This window comes from Martes martes (genome assembly GCF_963455335.1).
Source record: "Martes martes genome assembly, chromosome: 8".
Lineage (NCBI taxonomy): Eukaryota > Metazoa > Chordata > Mammalia > Carnivora > Mustelidae > Martes > Martes martes.
Genome location: NC_137895.1, coordinates 7,391,826 through 7,417,401, shown reverse-complemented (window position 1 = coordinate 7,417,401; position 25,576 = coordinate 7,391,826). Strand labels below are relative to the sequence as shown.

The following is a 25,576-nucleotide window of genomic DNA, read 5'->3' as shown; positions in this document are numbered from 1 at the left end:
AGGACTCAAAACCTGTTTCAAGTCCATGGTGTCAAAGACCGCTTGACTCAACCTCAAATTATGTTTGTGCCTCTTTCGGATAACCTGCTGATGACCTCTAGTAGGCAAAACGTATAGATGTGTTAGGGTAAAGAGTATGTCTGGATTTGTGTAACTTATCAACCAATTTCTGTTCTCCGAACTCATCAATTTGAACACATTTTGTCTCATTCCTGTGACCATTATCAGAAGTCATTTCTTCAGTTCAAATTAAAGCTGAACAGGAAGAAAAAATAGCTTCTAAAAACCTTGATTTCTCTATAATGAAGGGCACCGATGGTTCAGAATCCCTTCCAGCAATACTAAGAGAACACGGTGGTTGATGAATCCCAAGACGTCTATCCTGAATCACAAATTCCTGGGTGACTAAAATAAATTCCTAGAGCCAAACTTAAATCGGGACTGTGACCGAGTACCAGAAAAGAAACACCTGCTTTATTCACACAACAGCAACAGAAAGGGTTTCCAAGTTCTTAGAAGGAAAATCACATGAACAGGCAGCACCTGCTAAGTGTTACAAGACTCAGTGCCCACGCTGATTGTTCCGAGAGCTCCCCCCACCCGGCAGATGTCTCCTCCATCAGGGCTGCTGCCAAGAACAGGCCTCTCACTGCGGTAGCGTCACAGTTAATTCCTCAAACAGAAGACTGAGATGGTATCATTCCTGTTTCAGAAGCTCTTGGTGTTAAAGCAGCAGCAGCAGCTCTTGGTATAGAGAGAACATAGCCATTTGGGAAAACACGCTTGTTTCTTGAATTCAAGGAAAACCATGAGCCAATCTATCCATTTTTCTCCGCTCTGGTCTGCCAGAGTGGGGTCTGAAGATTCCTTTTCCGTCGCTATCGCGTGTCCCGGTAAGAGGAGGAAAGGTGGAGGGGGGCCCCCGGACGAGCGCTCTCCTCCCTCTGCGCTGGTGGTGGTCGCCATCTTTTCTGGCAGCTGCAACAGCTGGGGGGTGGGGGGGAGAGGCCATCCACCAATCACCTCTTCTTGAAGCCGTACTTTTTGCGTTCATAGAAGAGATCGGTCTTAGAGCTCCCCAAGTTGACAATCTTTGGGCAACCATCTCTCTGGAAAACAGGATAGAGAAGTTGTTAAAAGCCTCTGAGTCTGAACTGAGAGGGACTGAAGATAAAAATAACTTTTGGGGGGCACCTGGCTGGCTCAGTGGGTTAAAGCTTCTGCCTTCGGCTCAGGTCATGATCTTGGGGTCCTGGGATTGAGCCCCGCATCGGGCTCTCTGCTCAGCAGGGAGCCTGCTTCCCTCCGCCCCCGCCCGTATCTCTGCCTACTTGTGATCTCTGACTGTTAAATAAATAAATAAAATCTTTAAAAAAAAAATAACTTTTGGATCAGTGGGTTTGGCCATTTACCTTATCTGTTCAGTTATCCTAGTCAATCATCAAGAATTTATTCCACTCTCCAGCCAGGGAGGCCTACACTTAAAATGCTGGATTCTCAGCCCACTTCTGTCGCAAATGTGATGTAGCTGAGGTAGAATTTAACTCTTAAGATTCCAAAGGGTTTTCTTCAAGTGAGAGGTAAAAAACCTATAATGATCCTCTATAGATCAAGCTCTCTAGCTCTCCTCCAGTATCTCAAGAAAGAGAAGACCACAAGGCAAAAAACCTACAGGCTTTAGGAGATAGTACTTTACATGTTAAATACCATAGGAGGAAATTGGGCTTGATGTGTCCTTATTAATTCATTTAATTTGACACATGGTCTTGGGGGAAGACTGCCCCTGTGCTAAAGATGGCTACTGAAGGTCTGTACTCTGATTTGTTATGACATGTTCCCCTGGCCATTCTGTGAGCTTGAGTGGTTTTAGTGAAGCCCCTGGGAAGCTGGGTTCTGCAGAAATGATGATGACTACATAAGTTGCTCGGGCATGATGGGAGGAAAACTGGGGAAGATGCTACTAGAATAAAACCTTCACAGGCCTGATTTTATTAAAAACTGCTATCAAAGGAGGTTGCTCCCTGGGACACTGGACTTTAGAATGAATTAATTGATCAAGTTCTTAGACATCGCATTTCTAACTTAGGCGATACCTCTTTTGGGGGACCAATGTCAACACCATACAAAAATCTCTAGGAACACACAAAGCCAACAATAACATCTCATTATTTTCTAAAAACATGTAGTATGTATTACTTTGAGGACTACGGTCTGACGAGTTCAGTGTGCTGAGGGAGCCAGGGAATGTGCCCAGCCCCACCAACAGCTCCCGATGTGAACTCAGGCTGTGTAATCTGTACTGAAAGTTCTGGTTCAAATGAGGGTGAACCTGCCTCTTATGGTGGAAGTGGCCTGATACCAAACACCCGGGTGCTCTAAGCTCTTTATCTTTAGACATGCTATGAAATTTTGTGCTAGGATAGCCTGTTTAGGCTTATTATTGCCTTACTGACTTATCCCCAGATTCTACCAATACTGTGTGAGGTGAGGATGTGCTCTCTGGAACTGGCTGGCTTTTGTTGAATATGCCTGTAAATGGACAGCAGCAAGAGGAAGAAGGAAGGACTGTTAAGAAATCTTGGAGGCTGGGGCGCCTGGGTGGCTCAGTCCATTAAGCATTTAATGGCTCACGTCATGATCCCAGAGTCCTGGGATTGAGCCCTGCATCGGGCTTCCTGCTCAGTCGGGAGTCTGCTTCTCCCTCTGCCCCTCCCCTCTCTTGTGCTCTCTTTCTCAAATAAATAAATAAACTCTTTTTTTAAAAAAAAGAGTTTATTTATTTATTTGACAGACAGAGCTCACAAGCAGGCAGAGAGGCAGGCAGAGAGAGAGAGAGGAAGGGAAGCAGGCCCCCCGCCGAGCAGAGAGCCCCATGTGGGGCTTGATCCCAGGACCCTGCGAACATGACCTGAGCCGAAAGCAGAGGCTTTAACCCACTGAGCCACCCAGGCGCCCCAAATAAATAAACTCTTAAAAAAAAAAAAACAATCTTGGAGGATGGGGGCGCCTGGCTGGCTCAGTCCAGGTCATGATCTCAGGGCTGTGAGTTAGAGCCCCATGCTGGGCATAAAGACTACTTAAAAAAAAAAAAATCTTAAGAAGAAACAAGAAACAAAAGAAACCTTAGAGTATGATACAAGGGAGTATTTGTGAGCTGAGCTAAGGGATATTTTAAAAAATACTTGGGGTGGGGCGCCTGGGTGGCTCAGTGGGTTAAAGCCTCTGCCTTAGGTCAAGATCCCAGAGTCCTGGGATTGAGCCCCGCATCGGGCTCTCTGCTTGGCAGGAAGCCTGCTTCCCTTCCTCACTCTCTGCCTACTTGTGATCTCTGTCAAATAAATAAATAAAAAATCTTTGGAAAAAAAAAATACTTGGGGCACCTGGGTGGCTCAGTGGGTTAAAGCCTCTGTCTTCGGCTCAGGTCATGATCTCAGGGTCCTGGGATGGAGCCCCACATCGGGCTCTCTGCTCAGCAGGGAGCCTGCTTCCCCACCTTCTCTCTCTGCCTGTCTCTCTGCCTACTTGTGATCTCTGTCTGTCAAATAAATAAATAAAATCTTTAAAAAAAAAAAAATCTAGAGTTGAAGCTTAACTGGCTGAGCCACCCAGGCGACCCAAGTAATATTTTATTTTATTTTATTTTTTTTTTTTTTTTAAAGATTTTATTTATTTATTTGTCAGAGAGAGAAAGAGCGAGAGAGCACAGGGAGACAGAGTGGCAGGCAGAGTCAGAGGGAGAAGCAGGCTCCCTGCCGAGCAAGGAGCCCGATGCGGGACTCGATCCCAGGACGCTGGGATCATGACCTGAGCCGAAGGCAGCTGCTCAACCAACTGAGCCACCCAGGCGTCCCCCAAGTAATATTTTAAATCCAACACTTATCATTACCAAAATACAACACACCAAATGGAAATCTATACAAAACTGAAATGTAGGAAAAGGCAATTAAGAAAAATCTGAGATCAGAAAAACAAAATAACTGGGGTACCTGCGGGGGTGCTCAGTCAGGTGTCTGCCTTTGACTCAGGTCATGATCTTGGGGTCCTGGGATCAAGCCCCATGTCAGGCTCCCTGCTCAGTGGGGAGCCTGCTTATCGCTCTGCCCCTCCTCCCTGCTTGTGCTCTCTCTCTCTCACTCAAAGCAGCAAATCTTAAAAATAAAAATACAGGGGCGCCTGGGTGGCTCAGTGGGTTAAAGCCTCTGCCTTCGGCTCAGGTCATGATTCCAGGGTCCTGGGATCGAGCCCCGCATCGGGCTCTCTGCTCAGCAGGGAGCCCGCTTCTCCCTCTCCCTCTGCCTGCCTCTCTGCCTACTTGTGATCTCTGTCAAATAAATAAATAAAATCTTTGAAAAAAAAAAAAAAAAAAGACTCTGAGATCAAGAGTCACACGCTTTACTGAGCCAGCCAGGCCCCTAAATGTTTGTTGTTCATTCTTTTGACAACTGTTTAGTGAATAACGATACTGTGAAAACCACACTGCACATTGGCGGGGACCTTAACAATACTATCATGTTTTCCATCTGAAAGGCCTTTAAGCTCTCTATAACTGCATCCATGAAATAACAGGGATATTACTTCCTTTTTGGAGAGAATATTCCCCAATGCTACCCACATGTTTGCAGCAAAGCAAAGACTTGAACATGGACTTTTCCCCTCCTAGTCTGGTGTTTTTACTACTCGGGCTTCCCAGAGGCAAAACCCAAAACCTTCCCATGGTTTTAAGAAGTTTTAAGTAGGGGGGTGCCTGGGTGGCTCAGTGGGTTAAAGCCTCTGCCTTTGGCTCAGGTCATGATCCCAGGGTCCTGAGATCAAGCCCCGAATGGGGCTCTCTGCTCAGCGGGGAGCCTGCTTCCCTCTCTCTCTGCCTGCCTCTCTGCTTACCTGTGATCTCTGTCTGTCAAATAAATAAATAAAATCTTAAAGAAGAAAAAGAAGTTGTAAGGAGGGGGGCGCCTTGGTGGCTCAGTGGGTTAAGCCTCTGCCTTCGGCTCAGGTCATGATCCCAGGGTTCTGGGATCAAGTCTTGTGTTGGGCTCTCTGCTCAGCAGGGAGCCTGCTTTCCCCTCTGTCTCTGCCTACTTGTGATCTGTCAAATAAATAAATAAATAAATAAAATCTTAACAAAAAAAAAAAAAAAGAAGAAGTTGTAAAGGAGGTAAATTTCTGAATTAATTTTGAAAAGTACCAAGTATCTTTTTTTCCCAGTCTAATGGCTCTGCTGTTCACTAAACAGGGGGAAGAGAATGATGTAAATAGCGAGAGGGAGAGGCACATCCTTGACCACCCTGAGAAGAGCAACACAGTGCCCTGGTTTGAGGAAATGCTTTGACTCTGACCACCCATTCTTTTTTTTTAAGATTTTATTTTATTTGACAGAGATTACAAGTAGGCAGAGAGGCAGGCAGAGAGTGGAGGAAGCAGGCTCCCTGCTGAGCAGAGAGCCGGATGCAGGACTCAATCCCAGGACCGGGGGATCATGACCCGAGCCGAAGGCAGAGGCCCAATCCACTGAGCCACCCAAGCGCCCCCTGACCACCCATTCTTAAAGGTGATGAAACCATCTTCAATATTAACGGTTTGTGTTTATCCTCACCCAATGAAATCTTATTCCTTAGGACTTAATTTCTCTCATTAGAGAGAAAATATAATTTGAATTTTAACTTTTCTCTTGGGGGGTGCAATAGTGAAATGAAAAACCCGAGAAACGGGGAGCCAGACAACTTGGGTTCTAGGCCTGGATCTGCCACTGATTAGCCATGTGATCTTTGGGCCAAGTAGCTTAACATCTGGAAGCTTTAGTTTCTCGTTTGTATCACAAAGACCTGTCGAAAAAGAATGTTCAGCACAGCTTGGGGCACACAGCAAGAGCTCTACGAATGTTTCTGGCTACTCTCCTTGTCTCCTGGTCGGGAGAGCTGAAGAAAATGTAAGTAAAAGAGATAAATCGAAGGTTAAAGAGACATCAGATCAGTATGATGCTGCACTGTAAGAAACTACAAATGAGTCCTCCGGCAGCAGTGGCCCCAGACAGGACCCCTGAGTATTCTTGATGCTGAAAAACTAAGTGAGAACACCCTTTTAGTCCACGGGTCTAATTGCCTTATAAATTACGAAAATGGCAGGAAGAGGAGTATGAGAACTCGCTTGCTTTGGTGGCAGGATTTCCGCCTAGGAAAAAAGTCTGAAGGACTTAATCTCCATGAAGATCTGTAGGCTGAGAGGCTGGATCATGTCACCAAACTGCTCTGTGTCCTTTGGAAACTACTGCTGAGTAAACGTAAGCAAGACACCGTCTCAAGTATCCTCGGAACACTCCTATACATCATGAAGTAGACGGAGTGATGTCTAGAATAATTCTCAGGAATGGAACGAAGCACAAAGATCCCAAGGTATCAGTTGACGTACCACATGCAGACAAGTCAGACGGTAATTAACATTTATTAAGCACTCTGGTTACAAGCTTATTCCAGACAAGAACTCCAGCTACAACCATGCAGACGTTCAAAAAAATGTCCTTATGGACTCTGTAGCTAGTTTAAGACCTATTCATGTTTTCTCATCGTTGCCGTTGCCTTCCCGTGGTTTCCCTGCTTACAGATTATAAATATCAAATACTGGGGCGCCTGGGTGGCTCAGTGGGTTAAAGCCTCTGCCTTCAGCTCAGGTCATGATCCCAGGGTCCTGGGATCAAGCCCCGCATCGGGCTCTCTGCTCAGCAGGGAGCCTGCTTCCCCACTCTGTCTGCCTGCCTCTCTGCCTACTTGTGATCTCTGTCAAATAAACAAATAACATCTTTTAAAAATAAATAAATAAATAAATAAATAAATATCAAATACTTATTGTATACCAGACACTTTACATGGGGCACTACGTGGATGGCTTACAGAGGAAGCACCAAAATGTGGACCATGCTTGTAATACATACCAGACACTATACCAAGGACGTGGGAAAAGAGAGATAAATAGCGAAACCAAGGTCCTTTCTCTAAAGCGGTACAACCCAGTTGGTGGGTCAGATGGATAAAGATATGCTTTGACACACAAAGACAAATGCAAATCAGAGTTCAGGACAGGGTAATGTTCAAATCACCAATTGAAATTATGTTTTTGGTCTTTTATCTATGTCCTTTCTCACCTCCCTAAAAAATTAGAAGACATAATGGTGTTAGAAACAGTCTCATCTGGCCAGATACGTCTCCCTTCCTGGGGCTAGACAGGCTCCAAATATACAGACTCAGGAGGCTGCGTGTTTCTACTCAACATGGGCACATCCTCCCAGAAGGACTGACGAAAGGATGATAAGGTGTAATGGGGACACCACAAGGTTTAGTCAGACAATCTGTGCCTGCCATTTAATAGCTGGTGACAGACTGTAAAATGGGGATAACATGGGACGCCTGGGTGGCTTAGTCAGTTAAGCGTCTGCCTTTGGCTTAGGTCATGATCCTGGCTTCCTCGGATGGAGTCCTACATGGGGCTACTTGCTCAGCAGGGAACCTGCTTCTCCCTCAGCCTGCTGCTCCCCCTGCTTGTGCTCGCGCGCGCTCTCTCTCTCTCTGATAAATAAATAAATAAAATCTAAAAAAAAAAAAGGGGGTAACAATAATCCCTATTTAACAAAGTTATTGTGAAGAATAAAGGATGACATCTGTAAACTACCTACTGTGTACGTGGGAACGTTAAGAATCATGTGTCTTTTTTTTCTTTTAAGATTTATTTGAGGGGCGCCTGGGTGGCTCAGTCAGTTGAGCGTCTGCCTTCAGCTCCGGTCACGATCCCGCCATCCAGTCCCGCATCAGGCTTCCTCTCATCCTGGAGCCTGCTTCTCCCTCTCCCTCTGCAGCTCCCCCTGCTGGGGCTGTTGTGCAGGCACGTACCTGTGTGTGCACAGGAGCACCCTCTCTGTCAAATAAAATCTTAAAAAAAGAGAAAGAATTAAAAACAAGATTTATTTATTTGACAGAGGATGTGCTCCCATGAGAGGGGGAAGGAGCAGGGGGGGCAGAGAAGCCTCACGCGGACTCCCTGCTGCGCGCAAGCCTGACCCCAGCTAGATTCCAGGACCCTGAGATCAAGACATGAGCTGAAACCACGAGCTGGCTCCTCACTCTGAGCCACCATGGTATCCCTCATGGATCTTTTGCCTTACCCTAGATTTAGGTAATCAGGGACCTTCTATTAGTCATACTATTATGACACTTAAAAAAATTTTTTTTAAAAGATTTTGTTTATTTGTCAGAGAGAGAGCACAAGCAGGAGAAGTGGCACAGCAGGCGGAGAGAGAAGCGGGCCCCCCGCTGATCAAGGAGCCCAATGTGGGACTCCATCCCAAGACCCTGGGATCATGACCTGAGGCAAAGGCAGACGCTTAACTGACTGAGCCACCCAGGCGTCCCACGTTATCCCCATTTTACAGTCTGTCAGTCAGCTCATAAATGGTCCTGGGATCATGACCTGAGCCGAAGGCAGACGCCTAACCAACCGAGCCACCCGGGCGTCCCCACACTTTTTACTGTGTCATACATAAGAAGAAGAAAACAAGCAGATTCACAGTCCCCACCCTCTAAGAAGGCTCCTGCTTCCAACCTAAACAAAAACAGTAAAACTTGCTTTTATTATAGATCTACAAGCCCCCTATCCTGGCATTTGACTAAAGAAACTGAATAACTAGCCACTGCCACTACACAATGTCAAGGAACAAAAATGTCACGAGACAGAATCACAATCCTGCACTATGAGCCCAAAGGCATTCTTTAGCCAGTTAAAGTGGAAATCAACTTGAGGTGTCCCAAATTCAACTGTCACCACATCCACTCAAACAATCTTTCACGATAGGAAAGAAAATGACTGAGCAGCTATTACATACTGTGCACTGTGCCTGGACTCACAAAGGCAGGATATTGTTTCTTTCTTTTTTTTTTTTTAAAGATTTTATTTATTCATTTTACAGAGAGAGAGATCACAAGTAGGCAGAGAGACAGGCAGAGAGAGGAGGAAGCAGGGTCCCTGCTGAGCAGAGAGCCCAATGCGGGGCTCGATCCCAGGACTCTGGGATCATGACCTGAGCCGAAGGCAGAGGCTTTAACCCATTGAGCCACCCAGGAGCCCAGGATATTGTTTCTGAAGGATAATCAGAGGTGTGCCTGGGTGGCTCAGTGGGTTAAGCCTCTGCCTTCGGCTCAGGTCATGGTCTCAGGGTCCTGGGATCGAGCCCCAAGTCGGGCTCTCTGCTCAGCAGGGAGCCTGCTTCCCCTTCTCTCTCTCTGCACCTGTCTCTGCCTACTTGTGATCTGTCTGTCAAATAAATAAATAAGCTTAAAAAAAAAAAAAAGAATAGGGGCACCTGGGTGGCTCAGTGGGTTAAAGCCTCTGCCTTCAGCTCAGGTCATGATCTCAGGGTCCTGGGATCGAGCCCCGCGTCGGGCTCTCTGCTCAGCAGAGAGCCTGCTTCCCTTCCTCTCTCTCTCTCTCTCTGCCCACCTCTCTGCCTACTTGTGATCTCTGCCTGTCAAATAAATAAATAAAATCTTTAAAAAAAAAAGAATAATTAGAGACATCAAAGGAGTAGAGAGAGGGCTCTCCAAATTGCTGACGTTGACAAAGTTTTGCTTGTGCTGCATTTCAGCCCTTGATGCAAAATAACTGCATTTTATTGGACGACACCCAGCTGACCTCACAGAACTTGAGGAAATTATAACCTGCGTGCCTAGCTGAACATAGTAATCTCTACGGGCCATAGGAGTTTGCCCTGGTTGGCAAGTTACTAAATAAAAGCAGCAAAGATCAGATGGAAAGCTTAGTTTACACTCACATCCTTCTCCTGGATGGTGCACTCCTTACAATAATAGGCATCCGAGACTCCAGGGCCTCCACAGATCACACAGCGCCCCTGGTAAGAGCCGTAATTACACTCATCACATATGCGCACCAGAGTGCAAGGACGCACGTAGGAGTCACAGATCACACACTTGCCATCACCTGGGAAGAAGAGAGAATGGAATTACGCCCACATACGAGTACCTCCTTAAGTCTACTGCCCTGCTCCTGCTATGGGGGGGAAATACAGTGATCTCCACCTGCTAGTGACTTTAGGACCCTCTATTTTGGTATTACAAAACTCAGCTAACCCAGTGTCCATCTCAACCCCTTCAACACATAAGTTAACCAACTAATATATAAAGAGATTAGAACATCACCTCATAGACAAGAAGTCTCCATCATTACTGGCAAAGAACTGTGTATAGGTCTTTTGGGGACGGGGTCAGGCGATCTCCTGGCCAAAGCTACAGATTTTCTCAAAAACCCAAACATAATGTTTAAAATGTGCAAGTTGCAACGGAGAGATGGAGAGGCTTTGGTTGCAGCCTGGTACTCAATGTTCACAAACTTCCAGGCACATCTACCCAAAACCTTCTTTGTGGCACTGCTGGAAATGCCCGCTTGCTGGCTTTAAACAAACTGTGAGGGGAAGGAGTAGGGTGTTTGGGAGGGCGTGTTCCACTCACATTTTTCACACAGTCTTCCGATGGCTGCAGGATCAAAGATGGTAAAGAGTACAATTAGAATTGGTTTTGACGAAGAGGGGAAAGATCCTCGAGTCTGGGGTGGCGACACAGCAGGGACTGCAGTGAGCTCGAAGGGCTCCTATCCATCTAACCCTCACCGTAAGCTTCCATCCGAAGCAAACCCACACCCTTCTCAGACCGTTCCCAGGTCCTGGGCAATCTGAGCTTCCTCGGATCTCACTCCCGCCGCCCTCTTTGCATCAGAGACCACAAACGCGCGCGCTCCCATGCTACCAACCGTGAGGCGGGAAACGTGGCGCCTCCGAGGCAAAACCCTAAGGATGAGATCGGAACCTCTGACCACCCCCCACCCCCCAGTTCCTGACACCGTCCCCACCCTGACAGCCGGGGGGCAGGAAGCTGCCTCACCAACACCAGCCTGCTTGCGGCAGAAAATCAAATCCGGATGATGTTTAGCCATAGTTGCAGCGCAAGCCGGCCACCGGAAGCTTCGAGAACTTCCGTCCGACCTTTAACCTCCATTTTCCAGCCCCCCGGTCGCCGTGATTGGTTCTCCAGGTTCCATCAAGACCCGCTCGCGCTCGCTCGCCCGCGCTCGCTCTCGCGTGATCTAAGCCTTAAGTTAAAAAATAAAGGAGTTTCCGTCGGGGTTTGGGAGCCAGGTCCTGGCAGATGCATGGAAATCACTAAAAAAATTGCCTTTCCCAGATTTGGATGGAAGAGACAACTGAAATTCGCCCTTCGATAGCACATCTGTATGTCTGGTATTTACTTCCGCCAAGTGTTTTTATGCAGCTCTTTTCCCTTCAGGCCTCCGTTTCTAACACGGGAGCTCCGCCCAATGCGCTCCCCGCGCTCTCGTCCCTCTACCGAGGCCCCGCCTTTACCGTTACGCGTTTTTCTTCCAGGCCACGCCTCTGCCCCAATGCTTTAAATACGCCGTGGTTCACGTCATCTTTACGCGACCTCATCTTTGTCAGTGCACAAAATGGCGCCTTACAGCCTACTGGTGACCCGGCTGCAGGTGAGCGAGCTCAGGGCCCTCTGGGTTCACGAGGGCGGGGAGCCTCCTACTGAGCCTGCGGCTTTGGGCGAGGCAAGGCGAGGCGGGCCCGACCTCCCGCCGACTTTTCGTGGACCTGTCCGGGCCGCGGGCCTAGCGCGGGTGTCCGCTCCTCCCGCGCCCGAGGTCAAGGCGTCCCCGGCTCCGCTCTCCCAGTCCTGTCCCCGCCCCGTGGGAAGCGTAGGTCCAAGCAGCGGCTGTCAGGTGAAGAGTGGAGGCACCCCTTTCTGAGGACTCCACTCCGCTTTCTTGTAGGGTGTCTTTCCGTTCCTCAAGGTGAGGACAAGGTGACTGGGGGGCGCGGTCGTTGTGGAGCCCGCTAGGCCCAGAGTCTGAAGGCCTCACTTCCCGTCTCTAGGCAGCAGAGCCCTGCTAGCCAGGGGCTTCTACGATTGCCAGGCCCGGAGACTGTAGACGAGACTGGTACCCTGTTCCATTTTAAAAGGCTCCTGCGGAACATACAGCCAAGAATGCGAGGGGACTTTCTTGGCCCAGACATAGTAAATAGTAATGGTAGCAGTAGTCTCTCATCTTTGCAAGATTGCAAGGCTGTTTTAATTCCTCATCTTATCATTTGATTCATATAATCATCTGGTGATATAATTCCCATTGGATAGGCTACAAAACTGCTAGAAAGTAGGTGAAAGTTTGTGCTCTCTTGAGTGTCACCGAGGTGCTGTTTGGAGCATCTGCCCTATTTACCCTTTTGTTCTTGTTCATGTCAGCCTGTTTTCTCTAAACCAGAGTGTGATCCTTGAGCTGACATTGTATTTGTGAGAGTACCAGTATAGAGTATTTTGAGCTCAGTTAGTTGCTTTTCATTTAGGAGGTAGGAGGATGAAGAGACTCAACAGTTTGACCTTGACTCTTCTGTTATGAACCATCTAGAAAATTGACTGCGACTGCCAGATGGTTTTCTTCACTCCTAATTTGACAACACTAGGAAGGTGTTATATGGAAAGTTTCAATGTCAAGCATATATTTTATTAATAAAAATAAAGCAAGCAATAAAGTAGACATTCTCTGACAACCTTTTACGTTTAACTTTGTGACCCTGCTTTGAATCAAGTGGCATAGCTTTGATTATAAAATTAAAGAAGTTATGTGCTATACTTTCAGGAAGCATTGTGTTACTAAGGTTTGCTTTTTTTTTTTTTTTTGAAATCACATTGCTTAAATTTAGACCATATGGTTTAAAATGAAATCATCGTTTGTCTTAAATACTTCTCATCTCTCAATTTTGGACAAAGACAAGGGGTTTGCCCTAATTTTCTCTTTAGAACTTTTGATTTTCTAGGTTCATGATGTAGAAAGAAAGGTCGTTGTTTTTTCCTGATCCTGCTGCCCCATGATGCAGTGAAGTCAGGCAGTATTATTTGATGGTTAAATGATTACAGATTTAGTGATCTTGGAAGAGAGGACTAATATCACAGTATTTTTTAAAAAAAGGATTTTGGAAAGCTTTTAGTGTTAGACCAGTATAGAAAGAGATCTGGGCCATAGTTCATATTCTTTCCTGACCCTGTGACCTTGAGCAAATTACTTTTGGATTCTAGTTTCCTCACCTGACAGATCATTGGGGATGATCTTCATTGACAAATGCTTGCTGAGTACTTGGTTCCATTCAGATTGTTATGAAGTGATAAGAAAATGGAATATATTTGTTTTTGATCATCATGTAGTCCATCCTCCTCTTTTACAGATGGATAATCTAAGACCTTGGGAGCCTGGGTGACTTCCAGTAGCAGAGTCAGGATTAAAATCCAGGTGTCCTCGTTTATTCATTCAGCTAAGATGAATGAAAAGCCGTATACCACACTGCCTCTCAGTAGCCAAGCTATCTTAATTAATGGCCTGCTAACACTGTCCTCTGAGAACCTTGTAAATTTACCTCTTTTGTATTTAGCTACATTTAAGAAGTGATGGTCCTGCTTTAGTTGTCATGTCTGCAGAACCCTGCCCATGCATTCAATTTAGTCCGACCTCATTCCGTGCACATTCATTGAGTACCCACCACTTGCTTCCAATACAATGATAAGCAAAGCAGACAGTTCCCATTCTCGTGGAACTTCTACTCTATTCTTCTACCATACTATATTCTATTATATAGTCAATGTGTATTCCTGCAGAGGGCCTTGAAAATCTTTCTCAGCCAAAATATTTTTCTTCTGCCCTTAGCTGGACCAAAGGTGGAGGTAAATACTAGAATGCTGGCAGTTTCTACTGCCATTAAGAGTACCTAACATTTACTTTACTGTGTGCCAGTAATCCCACATGATGCCGTGAGATAAGGCAGACCTATTGGCTCTAATAGACGAAGAAACAGGATTGGAGAAGAAACACAGTATGATGCTTAAGAACTGGGTTCTGACATCATACCACCGGGACCTGAAAGCTGACTCTAATATTCCCCAGCCATGACTGGGCTGATTACTTGACCTCTCTGTACCTGTTCCCTCACCAGTAAGATACAGATAATGATAGTACATCTGGTTTATTTGATTATTGTATTATAGTTGCAAACTAGAACCCTCCCTGTACCTAGTAAGGGCTATATAATTAAGTGCAATTAAGCTAAGTAACATGAAATAAACTTGCCTAGGGCCTTATCACTAGTCATTAGCATGTGTGATTTGAATCTGTACCCTTTTTTTTTTTGGTACCTTTTTGATTCCAGAGCCTGAGTTCCTAGCACCTGTGCTATACTGCTTCCCTTTGGCATCAAGACTCAGCCTATCCACCAGGGTACTGTTAATGCTTCCTTACCTGAGAACAGATCTCCTTAAGTTGAAAGTGTTCTACTGGTTTTTTTTTGTTTTTGTTTTTTTTTTTTAAATTTTTAAAAGATTTTATTTATTTATTTGACAGACAGCGATCACAAGTAGGCAGAGAGGCAGGCAGAGAGGGGGGAAAGCAGGCTCCCCGGCCCCGAGCAGAGAGCCCGACGCGGGGCTTGATCCCGGGCTCGATCCCTGAGATCATGACCTGAGCCAAAGGCAGAGGCTTTACCCACTGCTACCCAGGCGCTCCGAAAGTGTTCCACTGTTTAACAGTGCCTGTCACCAGCTTGTAAGGTTAGAAACAGAGAAAAAAAATGGAGGTCAGCATTTTGAAAAGCCCCATTTACTCTCTGGTGTTTATTTTTTATTTGTGTGCACACAACTGTGGATGGTAGATAAAAGGGGTTGGGTGCTTGCAAATATGTTTCTTAGGTCTTTGGTTTTGCCTTGAGAGGTGCTGAGTTGCTGAGTTCCTCATCATGTAACCTGACATGCAGATCTGAGACAGCCGTTAACAACAATGGAGTCTGACAGATTTGGCAGAAGTTAAGTTCTCTATCAAGTGCCAGGTTAAAACAACCACCACCACCACCACCACGGGAGTTAGGAAATGGGTCATTCTGGTTGAATGTCACTGTAGTCTGGTCTTGGGTATCCTGTAGTCAGCTGGTGACTGGAGTTGAGTAGATGAATGAATGATTGAACGGATGAGTAAGCAAACTTCAACAAACTTCGAGTCTAAACTTTGGGCAGAGGGAGTAGAGTCACCATCTTGAGAACTAGGGGAGCACATTGTTGCCTTTTGAACTAGCTGTTTCCAAAACGTTCATTGAAAGCTTTAGTATATACCTAACACTATTCTAGACTCTGCGAGTGCAATAGGGAACAAGAATAGTGGATCTTATATTGTAGTTCTGGGCAAACAGAAGATAAACAAGTAGACAACATTGTAGCTACTAAGTGCTACCAGAAAGGTAGAATAGAAGCCTGAGGTAGAGAGGGTCAGGGTGGGCATGTGACATGGCTTTAACTGGGGTGGGTGGCAAAGGCCCTACAGAAAAGGTGACATTTGAGCTGTTACTTAAATGACAAGAAGGCAGCCTTCAGTATTTTTTTTTTTTAAGATTTTATTTATAGGGGTGCCTGGGTGGTTCAGTTGTTAAGCATCTGCCTTCCACTCTGGTCGTGATCCCAGGGTGATGGGATGCAGCCCCGCATTGGGCTCCCTGCTCAGCGGGAAGCCTACTTCTCCTTCTCCCACTCCGTCTGTTTGTGTTCCCTCTCTCACTGTCTCTCTCTCTCTCTCTCTCAAGTAAATAAAACCTTAAAAAAAAAAAGATTTATTTGAGAGAGAGAGCATGAGTGGGTGAGGGGAAGGGCAGAGGGAGAGGGAGAAGCAGACTCCCCGCAGAGCAGGGAGCCCAACGTGGAGCTCAGTCCCAGGACCCCGAGATCATGACCTGAGCCGAAGGCAGATGCTTAACCAATTGAGCCACCCAGGTGCTCCCAGCCCTTCATTGTTTTGGGAGGAGAGATTTCTTTCTTTCTTTTTTTTTTTTTTTTTTAAAGATTTTATTTATTTATTTGACAGACAGAGATCACAAGTAGGGAGAGAGGCAGGCAGAGAGAGAGAGAGGGAAGCAGGCTCCCCCCTGAGCAGAAAGCCCGATGCGGGGCTCGATCCCAGGACCCTGGGATCATGACCCGAGCTGAAGGCAGAGGCTTTAACCCACTGAGCCACCCAGGCGCCCCGGGAGGAGAGATTTCAAGTAGGAGCAGCATGTGCAAAGCACCTGATATAGGTATGAGCTTAGTGTGTTGAAGATAAGAGATAAGGACCATATTGGGGCACCTGGCTGGCTCAGTTGATGGAATGTGTGACCCTTGATCTTGGAGTTGTGGGTTCAAACTTCATGTTGGGTGGAGAGATTACTTTAAAATCTTTTTTTGTCTTGTCTTGTTTTGTTTTAAGATTTTATTTACTTGTCAGAGAATGCATAAGCAGGGGAGTGACAGGTAGAGGGAGCGGGAGAAGCAGGCTCCCCATTGAGCAGGGAGCCCAATGTGGAGCTTGATCCCAGGACCCTGGGATCATGACCTAAGCCAAAGTAGGCACCCCTTAAAAATAAAATCTTTTAAAAAAGAAGTAAGGCCAGTGTGGCTGAGGAGTTGAGAGAAAGGTCTAAGCAAGAGGTGGGGGCCAAGGTCATGTAGGCTTGGGTTCTACCCTAAGTGGAAGAAAATCCCCTGGAAGGTTTTGCCCCGCCCCCCCCCGCCCCCCGGAAAGTTTTAAGCCAGGGAGTGACAGGATCTGATTTTTTTTTTATTTTTTAATTTTTATTTAATTTAATTTAATTTTATTTTTTTTAAAGATTTTATTTATTTATTCGACAGACAGAGATCACAAGTAGGCAGAGAGGCAGGCAGAGAGAGGAGGAAGCAGGCTCCCTGCGGAGCAGAGAGCCCGATGCGGGGCTCGATCCCAGAACCCCGGGATCATGACCTGAGCCGAAAGCAGAGGCTTTAACCCACTGAGCCACCCAGGCGCCCCCAGGATCTGATTTATGGTTGAAGAAAATCATCCTTGTTGCTGCGTGGATGGTGAACCACAGTGGGAGGACACAAGAGGAGGTAGGGAGACCAGTGGGGGCTGTTGGAATCATCCAGGGAGTGGTGATCTGGGACTAGGGTTCTGGTAGTGGAGATATTTTGGATCCGTTGGACGTGGAGTGTGAGGGATAGGGAGTAATTAAGGATGACTCCTAGATTCGTGGCCTGAACAGCTGAGGGATAGGTGAGCCTGAATTTGGTAGTTATATGTTTGGATAGTACTTGTAACGTGGCCGAAGTTCATTCATAAATTCTTGATCCTTCCATCAGCTGTCAACAAGTACCTGTATTTCACAGGTGAAGAAGCTGGATGGGGCAGGTGTTTTGCCCAGGGGTCGTCCCTCACTTGAGTACAAGCATCATTTCCGAAATGAACCCTGTTCTCTCTGTTGTGGCCTTTTTCTGTAACCTGGTGCCTCCCAAAGGGCATCTGGTCAGTACTTCAAGTGAGTGTTGATGCTTGAGTGGTCTTTGTTGGCTCTGGCTTTCTTTGACACAGTTGTTTTTCCCTGTACCTGGTTTGGAAGGCAGTGGTAGGCCCTGGGACTCTCAGTATGCCGGACAGGAGGGACTACAGGAAGGCTGCTTGCATTCTTTAAAAAGCACAAAGAGGGCGCCTGGGTGGCTCAGTTGGTTAAGCGACTGCCTTTGGCTCAGGTCGTGATCCCTGAGTCCCGGGATCGAGTCCCACCTCGGGCTCCCAGCTCCATGGGGAGTCTGCTTCTCCCTCTGACCTTCTCTCCTCTCATGCTCTCTCACTCTCATACACACACTCTCTCTCTCTCAAATGAATAAGTAAAATATTTAAAAAGCACAAAGAATATCAGAACCCTGAGAGAGACTTCCTCTGCCATGGACTTGCTGTCCTTATCCTAACCTGTGGTTTCAGGGGTTTAGCCCTCTGTAGCCCTCAGGTTACACATTTACAAAACAGGACTATTAATTGCTACCCTCCATTAAGGGTTCTGAAGGCTTAATAATATTTGAAAAGTTCTTTAAGCTCTAATACACTGTAAACATTTGTGAATAGTTTTTGATGTTATTGTAGGAATAGGCCCTTTGAAAAATATACTTATTTTTTTTAAAGGGAATAGGTCCTTTCTAACATTGAGAACAGGGGCAAATTTTTCCCTGAGATTCTTTCTTTTCTTTTTTTTTTTTTTAAAGATTTTTTTTTTTTTTAATTTGACAAAGAGAGATCACAAGTAGGCAGAGAGAAAGGGGGAAGCAGGCTCCCCACTGAGAGCCCCATGCGGGGCTCGATCCCAGGACCCTGAGATCCTGACCCGAGCTGAAGGCAGAGGCTCAACCCACTGAGCCACCCAGGCGCCCCCACCTCAGATTATTTCTGAATGAACCTACAGACACTGTTCTTTATTTCGGGGGTCCCAGAAGGCATGGATAATGGTTTTCTTGGGTTCATTCTGCAAAACTTGGATCAAAGGAAAGGGCACCAGTTTTGGAGCGAGGTCTGGAATTCCATCTTTGCTGTGAGGTCATGGACAGTGTAGTTAACATTCTAGAGCCTCAGTGTTCTCATCTGTAAAATGGGCTTAGTACCGTCTCCCTCCTAGAATAGTTGCGAGTATTAAGTAGGACTGTATGTGTAAAGTTCCCAGGGCAAATCTGGTGCAGGGTATAGGCCCTTGGTAAGTGTTAGTCTCTGTCTCCAGCCCTGGAGATGGCTTCCAGCCTCCATTGCCTTGGCATTTATCCTGAGCTCTTATGTTTAAAAAAGACTGGCTCATTAAGCATCTGCCTTTGGCTCAGGTTATGATCCCAGGTACCGGGATGGAGTCCTGCATCAGTCTTCTTGCTCAACGGGGAGCCTGCTTCTCCCTCTGCCTGCTGCTCCCCCTCTTTGTGCTCGTTCTCTCTCTCGCTCTCTCTGACAAATAAAATCTTTATTAAAAAAAAAAAAAGAAAAGAAGACTGGCTCTGGGGAAACTGCTTGTTCCTCCCCTAATCTCCGTGGACTTCAGGTATGTGGTAGTTCAGGGAAACCCTTCAGGTGCTGCTGTAAGAGTTGGGAGAAGAGGTAGAAATGAATCTGTTGGCTTCCTGATTTTATTCTCTAAGTTGAAATGCAACTTTGGGAAAGTGAGCTTTACAGTTATTTTTGTAATATATATTTTTTAAGATTTTACTTATTTATTTGAGAGTGAGAGCAAGCGTGGGCGCAGGAGTGGGGCGTGGGCAGGGAAGGGGGAGAGGGAGAAGCACACTTCCTGGAGAGCAGGGAACCCAACGCAGGGCTCGATCCCAGGACCCCGAGATATGACCTGAACCGAAGTCAGGTGCTTAACCGACTGAACCACCCAGGCTCCCCTCGTTTGTAGTATTTTCATCTTCAAAGTCTGGGTCCTGGGAGAAGTTGGGCCCAGCGGGAGTATTTCTGGTTCTATCCTGCAGACAGAGACTGGGACAGCTTCTGATGGGGAGCTTGAATTCTGGGGCCAGCTGCAGGAGGACCCAAAGAGGTCTCAGAAGCCCCTCTAATCCCCCGCACTTCATGCTGTGTCGCTGGGTTCCTTCACCTTCTGCTGGACATTCGTGTTGTTCTTAATTGTTCATTGAGGGAGCTGTAGAGCTGGTTTAAGACAAGGGCCCTGCCTGTGGAAGAGCTTATAGGCTGGTGAGGAGGAAGTCACTTCCTAACCGCAGGACACGCTGGCCTGAAGCAAGGAGGGAAGGGGTGAGCTGGGCCATCATGGAACTTAGGTGTCTTGGGGACGCGTTTAGTCTGTGCCACCCACATCGCTGGTGTTAGAGATACCAGTCGTTGAACTAGGTCTGATTTTACAAAGACTGCCTCGTTTGCCCTTCACAACAGCCCTAAGAAGCGGGTGTCATTAGCCTGAGAACCAGAGGGGCTGAGCGGCTTGTCTGAGGGCACAGCTAGCGGGCGGCCTGGCCAGATTTTTGAATGCAGATTTGTTTGCTTGCAGAACCCAGGCTGTTGACCACTCTGCTGAACTGTTTCCTCAGAGTACTACCCCCGGGGCTGGAGAGTTGAAAGTAGACCTCTGTGGAGGAGGCCGAATGCAGGGGACACAGTTCAGTTGGCTCCCTGCCCTGCTTGACTCTATGTTTATTTGGGGCCTTGATTGCCTCCTGCCCCAAATACCAGCCAGGCCTGGGAGGGCGAGGCCAGAGAGCTGAGCCCCACAGAGGCAGCTTTATTCCTTGCTGGAGCCGCGGGGCAGCGGCACAGGCCGCCTATTGAGCTCGCAGAAGCCGCCCTTCCTGAGTGTGTTAGCGCGCAGCGTTGCCCCGGGGGCTGGAATTGGGCTCAGATTTGTATGCAGTTCACAGTGTGCCTGGCGTGTCTGCCCCTGCCACCAGCAGCAAAGGACAAGTGGGCCGATGAGTGAATCTATCAAACAGTTCCTTAAAGAACCCCTCCCTGGCCTTACACGCACACAGGCGCCCGCTTGTGCGCATGAGTGCCAGCTGACTTGGAGAAACACAGCTCCCTGCCCCCTTCCCAATCCTCTGAAAAGGACTGCATCACCTTTTGTGCCTGCCAGTTGCATAGCAACCAAGCTAGCTGATTGCCTCCCAGGGGGAGAGAATTGTTTAGCTCTGGAGAGGAGCCCAGCGTTACCTCCCGGGGTGGGAGAGAATTGTTCCAGGCAGCAGAGGTGTGGGAAGATGCTGCTGCTTTGGAGGGTGCTGACTGACAGGCATTCCTTGTGGCCCACCTAGCCAGAGCCTGCCTGAGGCTTCCCTGCCGGGCTGTTCCAAACTCACAGCTGTGAGCCTGAAGGCTGCTGAAGGTCATGGTCAGAGGAACCAGGGGTCTTACCCTGCTGAGACTGTGAAGTCATCCTGCTGTTGAACTGGGCTGCCTTGTAAGGTAGATCGTTCCCCCACCCCTGGGCACAGGTTGGACGGCCTCGTGTTAGGAATGCCCGGGCAGCATGAGAGGATAGAGGAGACCTTTTCAGTCCCATTGCTATGATGTGCGGCCCTGGTGCTTGGGACCTGCTCTGAGGCCCCTGGTCTTTGTGAGCTAGGAAGGGGGTAGAGTACATGGTGGGAAACAGCACCGCTTTGTCTTTTCTGTCATACACAGGCAGGCAGTGGGTTAGTAGCAACATACCCTCCCAGGAGAAGTGAGTGATAGCCTACATGTATTGAATGCCTGTCAGGAATCCAGACTGAGCTCTGGGCTTTGCTTATATTTTTTTTCCTTAACGAATGTAGTGTATTCATAAAAACCCTCTTTCCACTCCAGTCCCCAAAGGCAAACACTGATAGGAATTTTGTGTTTTATCAATCTAGATGTTTTTTTCTCTACATTTACAAACAGTACATTCTTTGTAAATCTCACAAAAACCTCTGCTCTTTTACCCCATTTTATAGAAAATAAAGGAAACTGAGGCTCAGAGAGGTGGAAAACTTGTTTGAGGTCCTGTGGCTAGGGGAGCCGAGATTGTAAGCCAGATCCATCCGGCTCTAGAGTGGATGCCCTTTCTTTGACTTGGCACGGGTTGGAGTGTTTCCACAGTGTTTCCACAGTGGCCCTCGACAGGACTGCACGGAGTTGGTGGCTGCTTTGTCTCTTGCTGAAGCAGCGGCCTCAAGAGACCAGGCATCTTCTAGGAGCCCAGCCTGTTGGGACAGCTCAGCCACTTCTGCTTCTTGGCTTGCTCCAAGTTCTGGTGCTCAGCGACATGTGGCTCCCTAAGGCCGTGCTGGCATGTGCCCTGCCTCACCAGGTGGATGAGAGGTCAGGCTGGCCGAGAATATGTCAGTCTCTTTGGTTTGGACTGTTCTCTTGATACAAATGGTTCCAGGGGAAGACTTGTGTCCTTTGGGAAGGGAGAGTAGCATGTCTGACTTTGGCCAGTTGGGAAGGCCAGAGTTTCAAGTAGGTAGGCACATAACGTGCCACAGCGTGGATCCCCTTTCCGTATGCTTTGCTTCTGTACATGGGCGCGGCCAGCTCAGCACCTCGGCTAGCGGCACTCACAATGTGAATTTGAAAGCATGATGAAGAGGCTTGTGTTCAAATTGTGGCTCTGCCTTCTTCTCTCTCATCACCAAATATTTTTTCAACTTCTGTGTATCAGACATTGTTCTAGGCTCTGAGTATGCATGGTAACATGACTAGACAGGTTTTCTGCCTTCAGGGCGCTTACAGTTTAGTGGAATTTACTTTCTCATCTGCCTTAGACTCCATTTTCTCTCTATACGAGGGACTGGCTGACCTGTAACAATCCCACTTGACACACTTGTTGGGAAGGTGACAGAAGATAACCTTTGTGATCTTGCCTGGCAGTTTTGTTTCTTTTCATTTCTTGCCAGGCTCCCCATCGGGGTCCATTTTGGGTATGTTTCCTCCTTCAGAATTTGTTGTGTCAGTAAATGCAGGATCAGCGGTGCCTCCCTTACTCCCTTGGAGCCCTGGAGATTTGGATCTTACCCAGTAAGGGAGGGGGCTCTACCGAGACCCAGGAGCCAGACTCCACCAAAGACACTTTGGTTTAGCAGTTGGGACCAATAGCCGCCCCCCCCCCCCAACGCCCCGAGGGCTGGGCCTGCCTGGCTCTTGGGCTAGAGCAGAGGCTGGGAAACACTTTCTGTAGCACAGTACCACTTCTGTACCACAGAAGACCATGGACTCTGTAGGTTCCCAGCTGGGTGACCTTGGGCCGGCCACTTCCTGTCTCTGGGCCTGTGCATCTTCAGGGCAGTTAGGGAGGCTGAGCTTTGTACAGCAAGGTTTAGCAGAGTAGCTGGCACAGAGCAGGTGACCGCTGACAGCTATTTACTCCAAAACAGATCTGTGAGCATCTGGCCACTATGGGAGACTCCCACCCAAGTGTAAAATTAGGGAGTGTTTGGTAGCAGAGGAAATGCTGTGTGGATGCTTAGACTGTTGAAGACACGATTAAGGTTTTCAAGGATTTGAAAGGCTGAAATGTGGAAGAGCGACTAGGCTCATTTGATCTGGTTCCAAAGGGCAGGGCTAGGAAGTGCGGCCTGTCATGTGTCAGGCACTGGACTGGGTACTTCCTGTAGATGTTCTCTTTGAGCCCTGACTGCGGCCTGGGAAGGTTAGCCCCACTTAGAGGAGAGAAGGTGACGTTTAGATGCTAAGTACGGCCTCTTGAGGTTACAAGGCCTCTTGGGGACAGAGTCTCCAGTGCCGGAATCTGTGTTCTGATGTGACCGAGGCACGTTTCAGTTCAGTATAAGAAGCAGTTGTAGCAGTTGGAAAGTATTAGAACTGTCCAGGAGTGAAATAGGCTTTCTGGAAGAAACTGAGCTTCCTGGTCCCATCCTGTTCAATCAGGGGCGCAGGGAGGTTGCCCAAGAGAGGTTTCTGCTCAGCCCTACTCTAGGCTCCTTTGTTCCAGAGGAAGTGGAGGGTGAGGGCTTAGTGAAAGTACCCCTTCTAGATAAGGGCCTGGGATGTACCCATGAGAATTTCACAAGACCTGAGACTTGGGCTCCAGGTATGGGAAACAATTTTCCTGTTTTCTGGTTGTTGCAACATCTGGGTTGGTAGGCCTTACGAGTGATCTCAGGAATGTTTCTGGGTCCCAAGGCCAGGTGGAACTGAGCATTTGAGTATGTTTTACTTTTGGATTTAGGAAAGAAAAACAAAATCTTAGTATGTTATTATTATTTTTTTAATATACCCACAAATCATCCTCCTTCTTTAAATAACACTGATCCAGGGGTGCCTGGGTGGCTCAGTTGTTGGGCGTCTGCCTTCGGCTCGGGTCGTGATCCCAGGGTCCCGGGATGGAGCCCTGAGTCGGACTTCCTGCTGAGCAGGAAGCCAGCTTCTCCCTCTCCCACTATCCCTGCTTGTGTTCCCTCTCTAGATGTATCTCTCTCTCTCTCCCCGTCAAATAAATAAATAAATAACACTGATCCAGACTACTTGACCCCCAACCACAGTGGTTGGCATATTGTAGGACTCAGTAATACCTGTTTGTTTGTTTTTTTTTTAAGATTTTATTTATTTATTTGACAGACAGATCACAAGTAGGCAGAGAGGCAGGCAGAGAGAGAAGGGAGGAAGCAGGCTCCCTGCTGAGCAGAGAGCCTGATGCAGGGATCAAGACCTGAGCCGAGGGGCGCCTGGGTGGCTCAGTGGGTTGAAGCCTCTGCCTTCAGCTCAGGTCATGATCCCAGGGTCCTGGGATCGAGCCCCGCATCGGGCTCTCTGCTCAGCAGGGAGCCTGCTTCCTCCTCTGTCTCTGCCTGCCTCTCTGCCTACTTGTGATCTCTGTCCAGTAAATAAATAAAATCTTAAAAAAAAAAAAAAAAAAAAAAAAAAAAAGACCTGAGCCGAAGGCAGCGGCTTTAACCCACTGAGCCACCCAGGTGCCCCAACCTGTTTTTAAGGTAAAATTGATTTCTTAACTTTTTTCTTGTTTGTGAAGGTAATTACCCATTGTAGGAAACTTGGAAAATACAGAAGTATAGAGAATATCATAAAAGTTACCTATAAATATTTGTAATACCCCACCCTTACCCAGAGATAACTACTGTTAACGTTTGGTATATTTCTTTCTAACGTTTTTAAATTTTTACAATCCGGATTAAAAACATGTACAATAATATGTGTAATATAATCATAAAAGCAGCAATGAGGACATTCTTTTTTTTTCTGAAGATTTTATTTATTTGAGAGAGAGAGGGAGAGCATGTGCAAGTGCAGGAGCTGGGATGGGGGAGAAGAGAGGGAGGGGGACAAGCAGACTCCCCGCTGAGCAGGGAGCCCAGTACAGGGGCTCGATCCCAAGACCCTGAGATCATGACCTGAGTCGAAGGCAGATGCTTAACTGACTGAGACACCCAGGTACTCCTACAATGGGGACATTCTTATAAACATTTGAACTCCCCCCCCTTTTTAAAGTAATCTCTACACCCAACATGGGGCTCAAACTCAGAACCCAGAGATCAAGAGTTGCATGCTTCACTGACTGAACCAGCCAGGTGCCCCTGAATACTCTTGATGAAGCTAAAATCTTTCTTTCTGCCAGCCTTTCCCTAAACTTATCTCCTTCCCCAGGAGTAACAGCAGATTAGTGTATGTCCTCTTAAGTGCACGTCTGTGAACATACAGTACATACAGAAACAGTGTTAAAGCAATTTGCTGTGTGTTTTATCTGTAACTTAACGGTGAATCTTAGAGATTTTTCCTAAAGTGTTACAGTATTCCACAAAATGGATAAAATGTAACTTAAAAAAGAACATTTAAGTTGTTTCTAATTTTTTAAAGATTTTTAAGTAAACTCTCCACCCAGTGTGGGGCTCTGACTCACAACCCCGAGATCAAGAGTCACATGCTCCCCCAGCTGAGCCAGGCACCCCTAGGTTATTTCTATTTTTTTTTCAAGATTTTATTTATTTGACAGAAAGAGAGAGAGAGACAGGCGAGATAGGGAGCGCAAGCAGGGGGGGTGGGAGAGGGAGAAGCGGGTTTCTGCTGAGCAGGGAGCCCAACGATGCAGGGCTTGATCCCAGGACCCTGGGATCACAACCTGAGCCAAAGGCGGATGCCCAACGACTGAGCCACCCAGGCACCCGTATTTCTAATTTTTAAATATTTTGCTTCATGGGGCAGTGAA

General features: G+C 47.2%; 2 protein-coding genes across 2 annotated transcripts in view; one reads left to right on the top strand and one right to left on the bottom strand.

Moving 5' to 3' along the window:
- Positions 1-452: 452 nt before the first annotated feature.
- On the bottom strand, positions 453-11,289 carry PHF5A (PHD finger protein 5A). Its single transcript, XM_080811161.1, has 4 exons — positions 10,935-11,289; positions 10,506-10,529; positions 9,812-9,978; positions 453-1,109 (listed from the first exon to the last, which is right to left on the bottom strand). The coding sequence occupies exons 1-4, from the start codon at positions 10,984-10,986 to the stop codon at positions 1,020-1,022; spliced, it is 333 nt and encodes a 110-aa protein (XP_080667287.1). The 5' UTR covers positions 10,987-11,289; the 3' UTR covers positions 453-1,019.
- Positions 11,141-25,576, top strand: part of ACO2 (aconitase 2) — a 56,305-nt gene continuing 41,869 nt past the window's right edge. The window contains exons 1-2 of the mRNA XM_080811160.1: positions 11,141-11,281; positions 11,435-11,550. Of these exons, the coding sequence (XP_080667286.1) occupies positions 11,515-11,550 (36 nt within the window). The 5' untranslated portion in view covers positions 11,141-11,281; positions 11,435-11,514. The remainder of the gene's footprint in view (positions 11,282-11,434; positions 11,551-25,576) is intronic.

Excerpts from the sequence above, each read along its gene's own strand:
- PHF5A (XM_080811161.1), bottom strand. The coding sequence starts at position 10,986 with ATGGCTAAACATCATCCGGATTTGATTTTCTGCCGCAAGCAGGCTGGT. Across the intron at positions 9,979-10,505 it reads CGGAAGACTGTGTGAAAAAT|GTGATGGCAAGTGTGTGATC; the intron begins GTGAGTGGAACA and ends TCTTCTTCCCAG. Across the intron at positions 1,110-9,811 it reads GCACCATCCAGGAGAAGGAT|AGAGATGGTTGCCCAAAGAT; the intron begins GTGAGTGTAAAC and ends CCTGTTTTCCAG.